Source organism: Falco naumanni, chromosome Z, assembly GCF_017639655.2.
Source record: "Falco naumanni isolate bFalNau1 chromosome Z, bFalNau1.pat, whole genome shotgun sequence".
Lineage (NCBI taxonomy): Eukaryota > Metazoa > Chordata > Aves > Falconiformes > Falconidae > Falco > Falco naumanni.
In genome coordinates, this window is record NC_054080.1 from 47,254,529 (window position 1) to 47,274,910 (window position 20,382).

The 20,382-nt window shown below is 36.9% G+C and overlaps 1 protein-coding gene across 1 annotated transcript; it reads left to right on the plus strand.

The window, feature by feature from the left end:
* The first annotated feature begins 215 nt into the window (after nt 1-215).
* ANXA1 (annexin A1) lies at nt 216-18,542 on the plus strand. The gene is made up of 13 exons (XM_040580277.1): nt 216-322; nt 4,306-4,384; nt 6,581-6,674; nt 7,452-7,546; nt 9,146-9,259; nt 10,336-10,426; nt 11,378-11,457; nt 12,317-12,373; nt 13,910-14,003; nt 14,637-14,732; nt 15,807-15,865; nt 16,801-16,923; nt 17,931-18,542. The coding sequence occupies exons 2-13, from the start codon at nt 4,319-4,321 to the stop codon at nt 17,988-17,990; spliced, it is 1,029 nt and encodes a 342-aa protein (XP_040436211.1). The 5' UTR covers nt 216-322; nt 4,306-4,318; the 3' UTR covers nt 17,991-18,542.
* The last annotated feature ends 1,840 nt before the right edge of the window (nt 18,543-20,382 follow it).

The window sequence follows — 20,382 nt, forward strand, 5'->3', positions numbered from 1 at the left end:
ACAATTTACTATAGTGAGAGATGTGGCCATGGCAGGGGAGGAGAGCTACAACAGCGTGCTCATTTGTTGCTTTTTGCCTTCTGAATTCTGCTCCTGCTTTCTCCAGCACATAGTTTTGCAATGACTGGGGTTTTTTGTGTGGTTCTGTGTTTTGGACAGCACCCAGATGTAGCTGCTGCAAGAGCAGATGGTTGCTGGGGCTGAGGAAACACGCTCGTTGCTAGGTGGGGTCTCCCTTGCTGCGCTATAAAAGCATCAACAAACCTCTAGTCTCTTACTTCTGGCTGCGCTGCCCTGAAAAGTTGTCTTTGTGAGGAACAAGGTAAGTTTCTTTACTTCTTTGCTGTTCTCTGTAGATCCGACAAACTTTAATATACTGAATTTGTCAGGTAACCTGGTGCAATTTTCTGTGGGCTGGATTTGCTTACAAGGGAAAAGATAAGTGTGGGCAGGGGACATTCTTTCAGTTTTGAAACATTTTGTGTAGATGGAATAGCTTGGAAAACTACTGCTTTTATTTTTTGCATGTCAGCAACTGAGAAAAAAAGAGAAAAGCTTAAAAGAATAAAAGAAAACTTACTTGGAGCTGACTGTTTCCTATGTTTTCTCTTTGCCCTTGTAGTAGCCAGCTGTAAAAATCTGCAGTAAAACTGGAGTTCCTGTACTTTGTACGGAAACTTAAAAAAAGGAAACAAACATCTGTTGTTTCTTCAACAATAGTTTGCTGTTTTGGGACTGTAGAGGGGTCTTTGCTCAGGAAACTGATGAAAGTTAAGCAAAGTAATCTCTTAGAAACATAAGAGCAAAAGCCTGGTTTTGTGACCAAAAATTTAGGCAAAACCAAGTAAGGAAAGGCTGTGTCATGTGGGGTTTGCTCTGCTAAAACTTTCCACTGAATTTTCCAAGGATGAGATTGTTTTTCTCTCTGACATTTTCATTCATATTCAGTAGACTTTCCACTGTAAAATTAATCATTGTGTTAGTTCTACTGCCTGTTTTTCTTACAGGCTGTAATGACCATAATTTACAACAAGATCCTGGTAACTAGCATTGGACAGTAACCAGAGATGATACATCTGATATGGTTCATGATATGACTAAATAAGCATGAAGAATTTATGTTGTTTGACACAGACTGCAGTGTAAAAGTCTAGTTTGTGTCTTCAAGTTTTTTCAATAAATAGTATGTATTTTCTCAAAAGTTTTAAAGATTTACATATGCCCCATTCAAGGATGCTTCTTCTGGGGACTGAGAGCCGGACAGAAAGCAATAATTATCGCAAAGCAACAGTCAGAGCTTTCAGTCTTGATCTCTGATTGATTTTTTATTCCAGTTGCAATGTTGAGCATTCCAACTGGGAATGATACACAGTATTTTTCAAAATAAGAAATTTTAAGTTCTTGATCCTCTTTCCTTTTAAATGAGATATCTACATGCATCAGTTTGGGAAGTGGGACACATGGCCTGGCCTGGCCTGGCCCATATTTTCTTAAACAGAATAGCTATCAAATAGGTATTTTGTATGGAGTAACCAGAAAGAAGTTTCACACTTTTCTGTGGTACCTTCTGTTTGCACCGCTTTGTAGGCACATATATTTTTTTCTTTTTTCTTTTCCTGTTCATAGGTTTTGTTCTGAGCTCAAAAATAGAGGAAAATATATGGCAGAAAGCATCAGTTCTTACAGTCCTTTTCATACTAAACAAAAATAATATTCTGACTGAATTTATCACTCCTGGATCTTGGTATTGTTTACATGAGCTGCTTGTATTTTAGAGTGGCATGGGTCAAAACCCTGGAAAAGACCTTGACTTTATTGGGTGGGATCTGGCTGTCTTCCTAGATTAAAATCTTATTTTTTCTTATTAGCCATAGTTTTTTATAAAGCAGGCAAACAATTTTGTATGTGAGTGCTTTGTTAACTTCCTGGTTCAATTCAAGCAGCATAAGGTTTTTAGCCCCTTTCAAAAGCCATTGCCTACTTTGACTTCTGTAAAAATTGTGCTGCTTCTTTACTAGATGGAAATAGATTGATCTACATGTCGAAGTGTCTTTATTTTATAAGGAGGGAAAAAAGACTTAGATTTTAAGGCATAGAATTCTTTTATTGTAATGTAAATTAGGATAGACATAAAGGTTTAGAGGCTTAATACACCCAATTTAGTGTAGGCTTGCAGCCTTCTGGTCTAGTCATCCCCAAGAACAGCAAAGCCTCTAGTGCTAGGTGTGAGGGGTGGGGGCTGGGACAGGCAAATGTAATGGAGATGTTAGCAGTTCTCTCTAGAGCTCTTCCTCAGAAGTGTTCCTCTAGCAACCAAAATGCAGTTTTGGTTCCAGCTCTTCTCAGATCTGGTGCTGTAAGACTGAATCTTGTTTTTTAGCTTTAAACAATTACAGACTATGCTTCTATTAGCTGGCAGACATATCTGTGCATGTCACTGTTGGTGACTTGGTGCACCTAGTATGGAGACTAAAATGTTTTCATCCAACTGCATATGGCCTTCATGTGTGCTCTTATAAAACGCAGCAGACCCTTAGATACTATAGAACTTTGTCTAGCATCATACACTTTGTCCATACAAGAAGGTTAAGGGAGTCACTGTAATAGCTTAATAAAAACCTGCTGGTTTCTAATTGCAATTTAAGTGTGCTTTTCTGCTACTCATTAAATGACATCTGCCTAAGGGTTGCTTCTTAAAACCAACACAATATTCTGACCAGAATTCACCCAGATGAGACCTACTTTTAAGTAACATACAAACACAGATTAGGATCCAGTTTCAGTTTTTCTAGCAGCACAGGCAGAGCTGAACTTTGTGCCCTCAGGGTTGAGGGAAGGGCACAAAAGCAAGGGTTTCCTGGGTAGGAGGGGGTGTAGGTGGTTTCTGCTTTGGAGAGGTGTGGAGGTGGGCAGGAGTGCTGGATGAGGGCCATGGGAGAAAGGTGTCATTTTGTTGGCAGCTGAATGTGGAAATAAATTTTACAGTTTTGTTATGAGGGAAAGAAGCAGCCAGGCCATGGGAGATAGGTGTCACTTTGTTGACAGCTGAATGTGGAAATAAATTTTACAGTTTTGCTATGAGGGAAAGAAGCAGCCAGGCTGCAACTACACTGCTTGATCCTAGGCATGCATTGTTTTAAAGGACTTCTCATTGCCCTTTCTTTGGGACACAGGGCATAAGTAAGGCAAGTGTGTTTGCAGCATAAGCAACATATTTTTTCATGCTCATGTATATGATCTATATTATGTGATCTGTACCCCAAGACCACAAATAACATCTTGTCTCTTCACAGTAGATTCAAAGACACTATGGTTTACCCAGCAACATTGTCTTTATTGTTTATATGTATGCTCTAAAACCAACCCTTCCCTAGAGTTTGCTATGGAAGTTTGGAGGAAAAAAAAAATATTTTGAGCAGACCAGAAAAACTTTATTTGATAAAACATTATTCTCTCTGTTCCCTCACTGTTTCTTTTAGCAAACAGAATATTCCTCACACCAAAGTTGTTATAAAGCAGCCTATTCACTGTTTTTGGGTTCTCAATATCAAATCACACCATTAGTCTTTTTTCCTGTTCTGTATGGTATAATATGGAAAAACTAGACTGAATGTAATTTTGGTGATAAAAGGCTGAATTTTTTTTTCTCCCTTCTTAAATGGGTAATATATTCTTTTGTGGAAATTGGAGGTATTATGTAAGAAACAAGGACCAGTTTAGGTGAAAGTGTCTGATTGTATTCATCTTCCTTAGGGAGGAGCTAGTCAAAGAAATTACATGAGAGTATATTTAACAAGGGAATATTTTGTCTTAACATAACACACAAGAGCTCCAACCTCAGTAAGTTATCAGACAACAATACTTGTTTACCACTGAATTTTAACAGAATCAAATATTCAGTAAGCTAAATGGGCATAGCTGGTACCTTAACTAATGGGGAAAGACAGAGTTTAATTTGTTTCTGGTAACTTCCTTTTGCAACTCCATGATAATATTTAGGTGTTGACATAGTAAATAAGCAAATAGTCCAACTAGTTTACTGTTCTACTTCTAATCTAAAAATTCCACAAGTAGCTAAGGGTGTAGGAGTGAGCACGCAGTTGTGGAGCATTGCACCACCTGCCAAATGTAAAAGTTACCTGCTTCTGATAGCACAAGCCAGTGACTGCTTGGCCCTGAATATCATAGTTCAAGAAAAAGGATTTTGAGAGTGGGAAACCTTGAGTTGCACTAGTGCTGAAAGTGATGAAAAATGGTTTGTAACTGGATCAAAAATGGCTTGTAACTTGATATATCTCTTCCCAGAAACTCTGTCAACATGGCTATGGTGTCAGAATTTCTGAAACAGGCATGGTTCATGGAAAATCAAGAGCAGGAATGTATTGTAAGTATTATCACCTTTTGAGAGCATCATGCTTATTTTCAAGTACATTTAGAAATTATTTAAAGGCATAAGCTACCAAATGCCTTTCATATACTCAAAGGGAGGATAAACAATGGCAAAATTCCAGTCGATTAGAACAGGAACTCAATTTTGTTGCAGCATGTAATATTATGTAATCTAATAACCTAGGAAGTCTGCTATCAGATGAAAAGTTACTCTTATTTACACATATCAGTTTAGCTATCAATTCCTAGGCAGAACTAGTTACTGTAATGAAATTGTAATTCTCAGCAGGCAATCACTAATTGAGTCAAGTCATCCTCCTTAAAGTAGTAATCTGATGTACAGGTGTGCGAATGTGTAAGAACACGTCCAGATGACAAACTTGTGAAAACCAGTGACTCTTAGGCTGGGGTAGAGGAAGCCATGAGCTGGAGCCCAGGAATGTTAAGGAGGAACTAAAGTCACTAGTATATGTTCTAGTGTTCCTATTATATATGTCATACTTAGAGTGGAAAGAGTCATGGTATGTAATAAAACAACTCAGGCGACCACTACTGAAGGGAGGCTTATGGTGGTGAGAAGTCAAGAGTTACTGCACTAGGATTATGTGGAGTTGTCATGATAATGAAGCTGATTGATACTAAAATGACTGTTAGCAAAGATAAAGTGGTACACTGTGAAGTCCCAGGAGATCCTGAAAGAACTTTCATCTTGAAAAAAAATATTGAACATAGGGTGGAAATTTCAGTAAATAGTTTGCTCTATACCTTTGTGGATTTTGTAATTTTGACTTCATAATGTTTTGTGCATAAACCTTTGGCTGCACCATACTATCACCCTTGCACTACCAGGTTCCTGAGTCATTCTGGTTGTGGTGGTTACAGATTTTTATTGCTAGTAGAGAAGTTTGTCATGGAAACCAGTATACAAAGACTAACCCGGTATGCGTGGGAAAGAGGCAGTGAAGAAGTCCCATTCTTCTGTTGGCTTATCACAAAGTCACAGTGATTTTTTTCAAAAGTATGCAAGATACCTTTTTAAGTATGCAGTCCCTCTGCTCTCTTACAAGTCCCAGTGATATAATATTTAAGGAGTGGAATATTTCATTATTAGGTGTTAGAAGTGTACAAAATTCAATGTAGAATGAAGAAGTAAAACATGTATCCATTGGATGTTGCCATTTTTCTTGTGCTATTTAACTTTAGTGGCAAAGGATTTTAAAGAAAATAAATGGTGAGTTGTTGAAATAGGAGAAAGTATAGGTGATTCAGAAAAAGTGTAGCTAAACTACTGTTCGTTTTTTTTTTTTTAAAATAAAAAAATCTCACCATGTATCCTACTAATGGGAAATTTATATATATATCAAAGAACCTTTGGGCTTTTTTATAGCTTCTGTAAGAGAAGTAGACATTGATAAGGTAGTGATGTTGGGTTGTAGGTCCTACCAGTGACTTGATTTGTCTTGTTGCTGATTTAGGGCAAGCCACATAATCTGTCGCGTAGTGGAATTCATCACTGCTAGTTAGTCCCAGAGCCCTTTAGACGGGAGTGCCCATCTAGGAGTGGATTCACCAAAGGTAGCCAGTAGATAATGCCTGTGAAGAAAGTGTGGCTTACGTCTCAAGTTTCAAAGAAGTTGGGTAACAGTTTTCCACTTCCTCAAAGGATTAGGCTTGAACTCTTCAAGATCTTACATGCAAGAAGTGCTTGTAGCCTTAGATATGAGTCAACTGAGAAGTCTTTTAATGTGATGCACAGTCAATTCGCATGATATGAGCAAAGAAATTAGTAGCACTTTACTGGAAGTGCCTGTAGGATTTAATTGTGGGTTTAAAGCCTTTAAAATTTGGACATAATGGCCTAACATGACAGTTAAGAAGTATTTTTCTATGGTATCCATCTTATCCTGAGAAATAGGTCTTCAGGTACCTAAAACAATATATGAAGCACTTACTGCTTAATACAAGAGGTATGAATAGAATAGATCCAATGCATATTCATTACTGAGTCTTTAGTTCTCTGTAGTATAAAATTGTGTATATTCCTTGATAGTCCTATAATAGACAATCCCATATACATGGTTTATTTAGGCTTCTAAAACTGTTTCTTTGCAAAAATAATCTTTGGAATAAGCAAATTTTTAAAAAAATTATTTATTATTGTTGTTATTATTATTATCCCCTTCCTCTACAGAAAAGTTCAAAAGGTGGCCCTGGAATTCAGTCATACCCTAACTTTGATCCATCAGCTGATGTTGTTGCTTTGGACAAAGCTATTACTGTAAAGGGTAAGAGAAATAAATATTTAACCTGCTATATTAGGACTCTTCCTTAGGAAATTTTGAGAATAGTCCTGAACAGAATATCAGAATGAGAGGCAATGGCAAGAAGGAGAGATGCCTTTGCTTTTAAAAGATTGGCAATACATTAAATTGTATCACTTGGTAAAGAATCTCAACTCTTTGATATCCTGATGTTGTGTTACTAAATACTACATTAAAGTTCTCTAATATATTGAAGGAAAGGTTGTAAAAATTTAATTTCTAGAGAATAAAAAAATGTTATGACATACCGTACTAATACTTTTTGATCTGATTTCCATAAAACCCCTGCAAAAGGCAGTGAATATGCTAACGTACTGTATGCTTCTATTGCACTTCTCTCTTTTAATGAAATTCGCATTTGGCACTTTGCCTGTACTTTGAAACCTTTTTCTGTTTGGCTTACTGAGACAAAATGAGTTTGACGTTTAATTTTAATTATTTTTTTTTAGTTATTCTCTAATATAGGTTCTGCACTCAGAACACTTTAAGATTTTCTGTATGAAATTGTAGAAACATAGGTTTCTGTGTTCTATGGGAATCTTTTTTTTTTTTTTATTTCTTCACTATATCACTAAACATAAATGACTTTTCCTTGGTTAAACTTCAGTGAGTCAAGAAAAAAAAAATGATATAAAGCAAATAATAATTAAAAATACTAGTATTTGGCTAAATGATGCACTAGGCACCACTACAATTATTTCCAATATATTATTAAATATTTTGTTGTTTGGTGGCTCACAGGTGTGGATGAAGCCACTATCATTGACATCTTGACTAAAAGAACAAATGCTCAGCGTCAGCAGATCAAAGCTGCCTATCAGCAGGCTAAAGGAAAGGTAAAGTATATTCAAGCCAAGCTTAAATTTACACCCAGAATATCAATGTTGCTCCTAGTTCAGATGGTACATACAGCTTCAGTTTCATAGAACAAAAAGCTAGTCTTCTGCCTTCTCTATTTTGTGAAAATCATCACAGAATAATACCCTGTAACTATATTGTTGGTGCTGAGCCTTTGAATATGATGGCCACTATTTTGAAATAAAAAGAAACAATTGGAAATTCTGTCTTTCTAGGTTTTTGAACGCCCTAGAGATCCTTTGAATCACTAAATCATTGGGAATGCAGAGATTTTACTACCACCTGGGAGACAGTCCACTGAGAGAAAGGAAGGGATGGAGAAGGGAACTTGGAGACATCTCTCCAAATGTTTAAGTCCAGATAGAACACTAAATAGGATAGGAAAGTTGTAGGATCATAATGCTGTTCCACAAGTATATCAACACTGGCACAGGGATGGGTGTACAGGAGTCAGTGTTCTACTGATGGATAAAACTGGTAGTCCCTGGAAATAAGAAGCTTGGAAATTACTACGTATTTCTGGAAAAGGTTTTGATTGCTCTTACTTTTCTCTATAACAAATTTTCTCCAGTTGAACCTGTAACTCTAAACTGAAATTATAATTGCACTGTTGCCATACCAGAGTTACTGAACATTTGCTCCTTGGAAAGTGATTCCTTTGAGTGTAACTTTTAAAGACCAACTTAGAAAATAAGTCTAATATTTTAGCCTAGATTTCCTGTTTTTATTCAGGAAACTTCACTTGTGGTTTTCACAGCCCTCTCTGTCCTCAGAGGAAGCTGCAGCCTTGCAGTTATATTTTTTAAACACCTAAATTATAACACAATTTCAAAGACACAGTGAGACTAATGCTGTTAGATTATTAATACCTTGACACACTGCCAAGAACAGAACAGAACTACCTAAGGACATAGTGTTTGCTTCTTAAATAATCTTGTTGCCTTAGGTATCCTGACAAAGCAGGTTGACTTTTTCACTCTTAGAGCCACAACCTGAACATATACTTGATGGGGAATAGGCTTGTAACTTTTAATGTAACAAAACAGAGTACTGAGCATCTCCAGATAGGAGACAGAATAATTAGGGTTTTTTCCTTTTTTTAACTTAAAATTAGGTCAAATTAGTATATAGACCAAATCTTAACTGTCAGGACTTGCAGTTTTGGGTAGGGTGGTATTACACTACATCCACATAGTTTCCACTGCCAATTCTGTCCTTTATGTGATAAATGGATGAATTAATATGTATCCAGATAAGTAACTCGGTCATAATCATAACAGCAATAAAATATTACCTTCTTTTAACATAAAACCAGCCTATTTTGAGTCTTCTGATACTGTAAATGGGTGAATGTGGCTGAACTGCAATGTGTGAAAGCACTCCTGAATACTTACTGAAAAACGATTAACGTAAAGGTGACAAATCAAAAGTTTCAGGTTGGGCCTCATAGTTCTTTCCAGTAGCTAAAGGAATGATGTACACTAAGATTCATGAGAAATCAGGCTCATTTGGACTGTACCTGAACAGCAGCATTTTACGATTCACTAGCTTAGTCTGTTTTACATTCTTCCTCTCAGAGTCTGGAAGAAGCCTTGAAAAAAGTTCTGAAAAGCCACCTGGAAGATGTTGTTGTGGCTTTGCTCAAAACTCCAGCTCAGTTTGATGCTGAAGAATTAAGAGCTTCTATGAAGGTAAGGTAAAAACTTCTGCAGAAGCTTTCCTAAAGAGCATAAACAATTATCAGGACCTGTAAATGACATTGGACTTGGATTTCAAAGCTCATATATTGTCTTCGTTTTAATCCCATTTTGTAAAATAAATCTGTACTGGTATTTAGGTTCTGAGAACAAAACCCATCAATCTGCTGAATTTCAGGGTTGGAGGAGATTCTTTTGTGAGAATGAACTCTGACTTGTGAAAACTGATTGCTGATATAGTGATAGAAAGCCATAGTGTTTACATATATGTTTAGATAAGAGAAAGGGGAAGGGGGTATTTTTCTTCATATATTTTAAAATCCTATCTTCTATGTGTAATGCTTGGCCCTTTTAACCCTGTAAAGGAATTACAGAGGGATGAAGGCAGGTTAATTAACATTGATAATATACAGCTGTGGGCTGGCTTCAGGGGTGGTGGGTTGGCCGACATGGATAATGTGCAGCTGTGGCTGGTTCCTGCTAAGTAGTTAAATAGCTCTAAGGGGTATGGAAGAGGAGCACTAGAGAAAGAGAGACCTGGAAGAGGCAGAGGGAGGAGACAGAGCACCCTGGGTGTAGGGGAGACAAGGAGAGGCCCCGGGAGAAGGAGAGGGCCCGGATGAGAAGAGCCTGGTTGGAAGAGGAGCCCAGAGAAAGAATACAGAGGCAAGAAGCAGGGTGGACTGGCCTGAAAAGGATGAAGAAACAGCAGGGACAGTAGATGAACTTTTGAAACCTTGCGGGGATTGGTGGCTGTGCTGGGGCAAGGCGCAGGAACTACTTAATGAAGTTAACCTGGTAGGGGGTGGTAAAAGTCTTGTTGCAGCTGGCTAGTTTGGATAGTGTTGCAACATAGCCCTTCTTTTGGTTATCAGTGACATTAAATGTGATAAAAAATTAATTCCAAAAGAGCTGAAAGAACAATATTGTGTGCAAGCACAAGGTTTCTCACTTTATTTCTTGTTCTATGTGGTGCTTTCAAAGCCAAGTCTGACTTTCATTTTAGTTCTGTTCTAAATCTTGTTTGCTTTATCAAATAACATTTCTAAAAATTCAATCACTCCTATCAGGGCCTTGGAACTGATGAAGATACCTTAATTGAAATTCTGGCCTCAAGAAACAATAGAGAGATCAGAGAAGCCAGTAGATACTACAAGGAAGGTAATTCAGAGCAAAAAGCAGTATTAATGGTACAACTCTGTTGTAGAGACACTATAGTCATAGCATCGCTTCTTAATATGCGAAGCTGAGACCTTGTAGGATGCAAGTGGAGCTTCACATAAAATTGAGAGTTGTAGGGGAGGAAAGTCATCCTGACTTTTTTTGGACCTATGTAGATCCCAAAACTTCTGTTTGGGAAGGCACATCACCATCAGAACTGCAGATGTCTTATGGAATGGGCCATGCATTTAGATGCTTTCTAGGATACAAGCAAAACCCAGCTGCCTTTTCCCTCTTCTAACTAAGCCTTGGCTAACTTAAGATTTCACTAGTCTTGGAAAAAAGTTCTGTGGTGCTTGAGTTAGCAACACAGGTAATAGCAGTAGGTGCAACCAGTGAACTAAAGGGTGTGTGTATGTAAATCTTTGAAGAGATAGCTAAAATGTAATGTAGCATGTCATATATGTAGAGGTCACTGCGGTCAGTCAGTGTGGTCTAATTAAACCATGTTTTCTGAGAATGAGCTACAAAATAATTTCTTCAGAAGAGTTTTATGATTGAGTTCAGTGCTGATAAATATAAGAAGTAAGAATGAAAGAGAAATGACTCAGGAAGTTTCAAGGGTTTTTTGTGCCTCACAAGCAAGAGCCCAAGCCAATGCCACCCACAAGACTTCAAAGAACTTTTTCAGCAGATTTTGGGTTTAAACTCCAATTTCATAGCATATCTCAGGGATTAGAGGACATGTAACAAATATACTACCCCTTCTCTTGAAGCTAAATGAGAGAAATAAGAAAACTGCCTGTCTAATGGGCATATTTGAGTGGGAAATTAAGAAAAGGATGTAAAAATCATAGAATTATAGAATGGTTTGGGTTGGAAGGGACCTTTGAAGGTCATCTAGTCAATAACTTTAAAACAGACTATGAATCCTTTTTCTTTTGATTTCAGTGTTGAAGAGAGATCTAACACAAGATATTATCTCTGACACATCTGGAGACTTTCAGAAAGCTTTGGTTGCTCTGGCCAAGGTATGCTATGCTTAAGCATTTTGAGTGGTATTATCTCTTATGAAAAATCAGTGTTGTCAAGAGTTTTAGAGAAAGACACACAATAAAGATTTAGGTAATATTTATTTCTTTGCATTATTTTTTACTTACATGTCTCAGACCATATGAAATTGTTCTTAAGTTATAATGAGATATGCATTTTAAAAAACTGCGTTTGTTAGTTATGCTTTTTTTTGTGGGAACTGCCTTTAAGCACTTGGAAACCGGTGTCATGTCAACTGACTAGAAATAGAAACAGAACAAATGCTTACAATTAGAGAAGTAAACCTTTTGTCTTGCTGTTAAGATATGTTTCTAGTAGTTACAAAATGGGACAGAGGCAGGAAGCTAACAAGTGGACAAACTGTTTTGTGAATTTGTGTTCAAAAGCAGATGACTTTAAACATGGGAGATGCCCAATAAAAAGACCCTTTTAAAATGTATAAATATTTAATTCTGTGATTGAGTACATGTATTTAAACCTTGTACATGCTTTTGATACAACCACGTGCATGGTTTTGATTTTGGTTTTTGTTTCAAATCAATTTGAGTCTATTGAATGGTCATCAGGGAGCAAATCAGAGTTTCTAAGCCTGAACTTCACTTTAAGAAACAATATTTCCTGTGGATTTTAATGTAGGACTTCCAAAATAAAGTGTTGATGGCCTTGCAGGTCTGAGCTCTGACTGATTACAAATACAACAAATTTGTTCACAGAATGATTGACATAACTGTTATGTGTCTGCAATTATGTGTGTAAGTTATGTATGAGAATGGTAGGGCAGAAAATGCTGCATTTTGGTGAACTGAATACCAGTGAAATTTTTATTTATTTATATAGGCTGACCGAAGTGAAGATTCTTATGTGAATGATGAACTTGCTGACAGTGATGCCAGGGTAAGATCATACTTTGCACTGCAGTGCTTCTTCATCTGATTTAATTGAGATTAAAATTCTGGCTGCAGATATTCTACCTCAGGGCTCTTCAAACTACAGCCTGCGGGCCGGATACGGCCCCCCAGGGTCCTCAATTCGGCCCCCGGTATTTACAGACCCCCCCCACCCCCGCCAGGGGTTGGGGGGGGAAACCAAGCAGCCGCAGGTGGCTGCCTGCCACTGCATCCGCGCGCCGGCCCCCTGGTTAAAAAGTTTGAGGACCCCTGGTCTACCTGAATTTTGTGCATTGGAGACCTAACAGATCTGTATGCTATATAGCAATCTTTTCTGAGCAGATACTATTTTATGAAGTTCACATAATCATCCCTATCTGAAGGAAATTAAATCTTCACCCTAATATCTAGCTTCAGAAACATTTCTGCAAGACCTCTTCTAGTTCATGTAAAGTGTGAAGACCATTTGAAGGAGAGGTCAACAACTAGATAAGTTAGACACAATCTTCCTTTTGTTTGTAACAGGGCTCTTGAAATGAGAGACAAGGGTGTACTGATGTATGTGCAGAGCCTGCTCCTGTACCTTGACCAGTGTGAGCTCTGCAGTACGTTAGCTATAGTTATTGCTTTACAGTGATGAATGTTTCAAGATTATTGGGTAAATCTCAGTGATTTTCTGAATACTTCTAAAATAAACAACTGATCTTTCCCTTATTTTTTCCACCATTAGCGTGATTAGTTTTGATAAAATCTTGGGAAGCATTAGCAGTCTTTCCTGAGTTTTCACCTATAAAATTTTACATCACTTACAATTTAAATGTAGGTTTGCTCTAGATTTATTTAAAAAAAAAAATCGCACCACGAAAAGGCCATTGAGCAGTACTGCTTTGTATTCCTGCTACATCAGGAGTTTTGTTATCAGCCCTAGATATGAAATGTCAATAAATTAATACTCCAAGTTCAGAAATTCAGTGCTATTTCTCTTGGTGCAGAGAAAGTGCTGTTAAATCTTCTTTGCTGCTGTGTGAAGGTCTTTAATTATTACTTCTAGAGAGGTATGAGGAGGTGAGGAAAAAGGAGACTGCTTTGATTCTTGATTTCCATTAAAGTCAGTCCTGGAAAGACTTCATGTGCATATTCTCCTTCACAATTGTCCCATTAATACCAGAGATAATTTTGTTGTTTTTTTTTAAAGAAAGCCTATTAGTCCTAAACTCCTATGCAGACTGTAAACATATCATGATATATGAAAAATATATTCATTCTAGAACGTAATGTACCCAGTGGAGCTAAATGATAATTGTAAAATGTCAGAAAATGTTTTCTAGCTGCATAGTGTTCTATTATGACATAAGTGAAGTATGAAGTATGGGTAGAGCTAGAGTTACTCTAAGGTTGTGTTTTCTTATGGATTTTGTCAAGGCCCAGAATTAATTACGACCAAGCAATGACCTACCTTTGGCTGGTAGCTTCAGAAGTACAGTGTTTCTGTTTGGGTTTTACTATACTGATGTTAACCTTACTACTTTCTTTTCTTTGACAGGCCTTGTATGAAGCAGGAGAGAAAAAGAAAGGAACAGATATTAATGTTTTTGTTACTGTTCTTACTGCAAGAAGCTACCCACATCTCCGAAGAGGTATGTTGGATAAAACTTCGTGCTTCAATGGAATACTTTTTGAATATGGACTGCTTATGAACTGAGAAGATATAGATTATCGTGACATGATGATAATCAGACATGACTCTTACTGCTACAAAGGTCTTTGTAACTGGACATGCTTGCTGACTAAGCATGCAGTTGTCAGCTTTTTTTTTTTTGTATTTGTGATAGGCAATATAATTTAGGTAGTTAAGGAAACTATTGCCATGAAATCCCACATGACTGGTGACCACAAAGCCAAGGGATCAGTGTGGCAGGGGTTCTAAATGCTCCCCAATATGATCTTGCTTTTCAGCCAGTTTGCCCTGCATAGAGGGATATCACCTGATGTCACAGGCTCCAGCAGAGTTGTTGGAACACCCCTTTCCTTACCAATGGGTGCATGAACCCTGTCATCCTAACAAAGTCCCATTCCTTACACTGACTCCACCTAGTCCATGCAGTAACACTGCTCTTTACACTGTGCTGGCTGAAAAAATGAGAAATATGGCCTACAATCAGTCACCTGTGTGCACTGCTGCAGTAGTAAGGGACGAATCAAGCAAAGGAAATGCAGGGAGAATACTATATTTTTCATCGCTATTCACTGATTTTTCTTCCCTTATTTAGTCTTTCAGAAGTACACCAAATACAGTAAACATGATATGAACAAGGTACTGGATTTGGAGCTGAAAGGTGATATCGAGAACTGCCTGACTGCCCTTGGTAAGTGGTTCTACAAATTGTAACCTAGTATATGTACTAACTATAGGAAAAACTACCTTTTACTTCTGCCATACTTCCTCTAATAGGAAACCATTTTAGGCTTACTCTGCTTCACTGAGAAACTTGCTAAATAATACTTTGGAAAATCCAGTCTGAGCATAGTGATTTAACTGAGTTATTTAGAGTCAGTTAAAGTTGATGAATGAGTAGAAATAGCTCTCCCAATATGTAGAAAGATCTTTTAGGGAGAAAAGATGTGTCATCAACATAGGAATACCTTTACAAGAAGTCAATATGCCAAAAAAAGCTGTCGGAACAAGCACAATTTGTATATAAAAAAAATCTGATGGTTTTAAACCTGCCTTAAAAAAAACACCAACAAACCCGCTCTTCTCTAAATTTTGTTTTTCAAAGATTTTTATAATATATGATTATTACAAATAAAATGAATGTCATTCTGCATTTCTGTTCAAGAAAACATTCTTATAACCTTTGTGATAAAGGTGTGTATTAAGATGCTTAATTAAGATTCCTCATGAACAGTAATGCAAAGCAGTGACTCACTGAAGTCACTCTTACTAGTGGACCACGGATAGAATTAGGACCCAGACACCCATTCTGTTCTCAGCATTTGTATCAACTCAAGTGTATTCTGGATAGAAGAATGAGTCCCATTAGATCCCTTCTAATATCAGCAGTGGAGGGCAAATACTTAGTATAACTTTTTTACAAAACATCAGATCGCAACCTCCAGCTCTGCTGTAGAAGGCACAAATGTTTTCACTTTTTTTCTTGGAAACTGCAACATCTTTCTTGATTTTGTGACAGTAAACTAGGGAAAACAGTCTTGTCTTTATAGTAACTTTTCTCCCCTGACTGAATTGCTCTCTGAATAGACAGAGGAAAGGAACTGCTACTTCTGTATTTTGAAGACAGATATTAAAGAAGTAGATAAATAGAACATGCTGGTAGGAACACAGACTGCTTTTAAAGTGTTTGCTTTCCAGTCTTTTTTCTTTTTGTTACTTGTTATGTGTATAACAGATGTGACCTTATCTCATGGTTTCATTACAGTGAAGTGTGCCACAAGCAAGCCAGCTTTCTTTGCTGAGAAACTCCACTTGGCTATGAAGGTAACCTAAAGAAAGAATTTCTCTTTGTAAACATGGAATGCTTTGTAAACTGAAAAATAACAAGCTAACTAGAGCTCTCTAAGCCCTTTGTGTGATAAAAATGGACCACAGGAGGAAATTCAGTGTATTTCTAACTCTTCTGTTTCTTCCATGGAAACTTCTGAGTGTCTTTCCGTAGGAGGAGCTGTCTGGTATAGCATGTTCATGAAGACATCTGTCCATCCACACATCTTTTACTCCAGACAGTGACAGAAAGCTAACTGGAACATTTCTCACTTACAAACCCACAAAAATATTTGTGAAAAGTAAATAGGAAAGCAATTACAGATCTGGACAAGGACCTTCTAGAAGCCTAATCTTTGACAAGATATTTATGGTCCTTCTGGCAAACTGGAACCTCAGTTGAGTGAGGTTCCAGTCTCAGTGGAGGTCTTGAAATAGTCTAGCATGCAGGTGTTTTAATAACTCCTGTGACAATTAGGAGTAGCATGTGAAAAATTGAGTGAAACGTTATGAAAATACAGTTAATCACACTATTAAGAAAATAATAAAGGCAATGAATTATAAAAGTCTAGGTTGTCTCTGCTGTCTAGCAAGCACAGTGAAGGACATGACTTTTTTTTAGGAAACAGCTTCAAGGAATGTGGGAGGAAAAAAACAACCAAACAAAAACCCCACCAAAACCATAAAACCAACCAGGAATGGAGGTAGCCTGTCAGAAGTGAATTATGCTTATAGGGAGTGGAAGGACAGAAAGGGGATATAAAAAGATCTCTGAGAGATGTGAAAGGAATAAGATGTGGGCTCTGTTCACCCTCAAAGAAGTCTGATGCATGAACCTTGATTTAAGATGTTTCAGTAACATAAGTAGCCTCTTTTTTTAAATTTTTTTCCCCTTTTCCTTTTCTCTTTGTGGTTTTTTTTTCTTTTAACAGGGCTTTGGGACACGGCACAAAGAGCTCATCAGAATCATGGTTTCACGTCATGAAGTGGATATGAATGAGATCAAAGGTTATTACAAGAGACTGTATGGCATCTCTCTCCGCCAAGCCATTATGGTAGGTTTTCTCTCAGGTGACATACGAAATGCAAAACAACAAAAATGTTTTGGAAGCCCAGTAAGGATTTGTTAATGCTTCTGTTCCTCAGTCAGAAGTTCATGCTGAATAGCTCATTGTAGCTAAGTAACTAATGTTCCTGATGATCCACATACTTGTAGAATAAATCCATTTTCTGGGGCAACATTTTTGTCATGAAAGCTGTAGAAATTTTTTAGTAGTGGTATGTCTCAGGATATCACCTTACAGTAGAAGCCAAGAGCTGAATGGAGTCTACAGTATTCCCAAGCTCCTGTACCTGGGCAGACATATGCTACATATCTGGAGACTGGAGGTGATTGCACTAACAGCTTTATTGGGAGATATTTGATGCAACTGGCTATTGCTTTTTAGCATTGGAGGTACTGCTGCAAATACCTTGCTAATTTAACATTTATTTGGCCTGACTTAAGTGAATGACTTTAACAGAAAATATATTCTTGAAGGGTGCAGGCCTTAATGCATATTATCCACCTTTTCCAGGTTGAATAAGTGATCCCATGGTGAATCAAATATCACCATACAAGTGGCCTGTGTTTGACATAATCCTAGATACAATTTTTATATTGTTTTAATATTAATAATTGGACATTACAGGTCAAGGAAGGCATTTTCACTTTATCTAGAGAAGAAAAGTTTAAGCTCCTTTTTGGATAGAAATCTTCTGTACTTTATGTCATGAGATTCCTAGGATTTTCATTAGCCTTATCTACCTCTGGTCCACTCTGGAAATGCATGTCTTTATTTATAGGTCATACAAATAACTTTATATGTTAAAAAATAGGTTTGTATCACAATGCAGGTACTCAGTTCAAGCTTAGTGTGTAGGTAACACATGTGTTATCAAGTGATTAATATATTTAGGTGAAGGACTGTTGTTTGTTACATGTATGTTGAATGCTTACTGAAACTTATTTCACTGGAGACCATTATCCTGACAACTGTTTTTTTTGTCCTTAAATTGACAGGATGAACTCAAAGGGGATTATGAAAACATCCTGGTGGCTTTATGTGGAGGTGATAATTAAGATTCGTCTTCCAGCAATGCACTCAAGACCTGTTGCTGAAGGTCTTTATATTTGCCTGAGCTGTCTATTTAAAATATAGGCTTTACACAGTGAGGTTTCTGTTGAATGGTACTTAAGCTGTATGTATTATGCTGAAAACCCATAACCTGGAATGTATTTTTTCAGTATCTTTACTCTGAATGGCATTAATATATTTTGCTGCCATTTATCTAAAGTCAAAGAATGTCGTTAAGTTTCTGTTTGCTTGGCTAATCATGAAAAAGGTAAAGTTTTCATCTATGCCAAGCAAATAAACTTTTAAAACCAAAATTAACTCATATGTAACTTTGTATGCCCTTTGTTGCTTTTCTGTATTTGGTTTCAAATTGTTTGTATACAGTGCATGAGAGAAAACCCAGTAAACAAATAATTGAAAAATAATGTATCAGTATCAGATAATATAGCTAGTTCTATACCTTTCTTTTTCTCTTCAGCTAGGGTTGATATGTCAGATGTAAGAAAAATAACTAAAGATTACTTGTTAAAATTTAACAATATGAAAAGCTATCGATAGCACTGTTTTGTTCTTTCATTTAAATTCCTGAGTAAATACACCTGTTTTTTCTTTCTTCCTATGTAAAAAAAAAATATACTATAAAAAAACCTCTTCATAGCCCATATGGAAATTTATCTTTTTCCTGATGAGTTGTGTAAATTTTGTCACTTCCAAAGTGAAAAAGACCTACTATCGCTACCTCTATTTTGGACAGAGTTCATACTTGGCATTACTGTCAAATGCTGTGTGAATGACTCAGTTATACCCCTGAGGTGCACTGGTGGAACTAAGCATTACTTGTTGGGTTTGTTACATGCAGACACTGCTGGTTGCTTTTATGGTGGCTTCCAATTACTCATTTGAACAACAGCATGCTAAACTACTAGGAAATCAAAGGTCATCTTGGCTAATTAAAATTAAATATTGCAGGCCCTCTTCATATTAGGATGGTCTAGGATAACAGAACTAGGTGTCTTGAAAAGGAGAAATCTTCTAGAAGAAACATTGGCGTGGCGAGAGCTGGAAAGAAAATTCCCATATGCCTCCCACAAGGCCAAGTTTTGATCTGCCCCAATTATTTTCCAAGATCTATACCCTAACATAGTTTCCTTTGTTGGTAAACCTTACTCTCCTTGTAGCATAAGTGGAATAGAGAGATCTTAACCAAAGTTTATGGGCTATATGCATGATAGTTATCAACTAAAACAGAAAAACAAACTAGCAGAGATATGCACAGAGGTCATGGGATGAGGGATCTGTTTGATGAAATTACAAGCTTCAGAGGAAACAAAACCAAGCCATCTTGTATGTTTTGGGTGTGGCACTAGCAAAAGATGCATTTTCTTCAGAGGCAGTTGTCAGGGAAATGCAATTCCCTAGCCCTTTAGCCCATATAATGGCAAACTGGAAATGTTGATTATGACAGTAGAAGTTGATTGAAAGGAAAGTCAAACTTCACTGAAATGAACATGGTAGCTTGACTCTATGAGACGCCCCCTAGCTCCCTTTCTTACTAAAACAAAATCCATAGGATGAAAAAGCTAGTTGCAGCTGTGGCATCCTTTTGAACTTGTGCTCATAATATGTTTTATATATATGTGTATATATATAAAATAGATATGCTTTGTTAACCTCTTTGGAATGGCTAACAATCTACTAAAAGTGAAGAAACTTAAATGAATGCATTTTGAGGTACTACGTGTGTTGCTGGTCAGACCCTGGGAGAAACAAAAAACCCCTAAGAGTTCATCTGCACTCAGGGAACAGGTCATAACTAATGAACTTGTAACCAATTACTATTAGGCCTCGTGGTGAAACTCTTGTTTCAGCATCTCAGTCATTGTGAAATTAAGAGGTGCTGTAGTTAAGCAAAGGGAAAGTATCTGATTTCATCAGCATAGGAAAGAATTTTTTTTCAAGAGGTATGTTCACCAAAGAAGCCAAAAATTCATAAAAAAAATGTTGTAGCAAGTTTTTTAAAATTACTTCCAATTAAAACCAAAGAAATAATTACAAATTTAAATTTATTTCTATTTGGCTGAGTTCAAGAGGATCTCAGCAGCAGCATGTTCTTTGTGAGAGCCCAGACTTACTCAGTTTCAAAATATGAACAAGTGAGCACCTAGAATTTTCATTTAGAGTAAAGGAGGGGCTGGTATGAAGTTAAACGTAAACATGTTATTAATAGAAAAATGGTTGTGATATGATTACAAGTGTGATAGAAGGAAAAAAGAGAAGGAAATTATTACTGTGCATTGCTGCATTCTAAACAGCCTTTCTAATTTTAAGATAAATGTCTTAATGTTATGTGTATACTTGATAGAGGCAAGAGTAGCTGCATTTTTATTATACTTTGTG

Excerpts from the sequence above, each read along its gene's own strand:
- ANXA1 (XM_040580277.1), top strand. The coding sequence starts at position 4,319 with ATGGCTATGGTGTCAGAATTTCTGAAACAGGCATGGTTCATGGAAAAT. Across the intron at positions 4,385-6,580 it reads ATCAAGAGCAGGAATGTATT|AAAAGTTCAAAAGGTGGCCC; the intron begins GTAAGTATTATC and ends CTTCCTCTACAG. Across the intron at positions 15,866-16,800 it reads AACTCCACTTGGCTATGAAG|GGCTTTGGGACACGGCACAA; the intron begins GTAACCTAAAGA and ends TTCTTTTAACAG.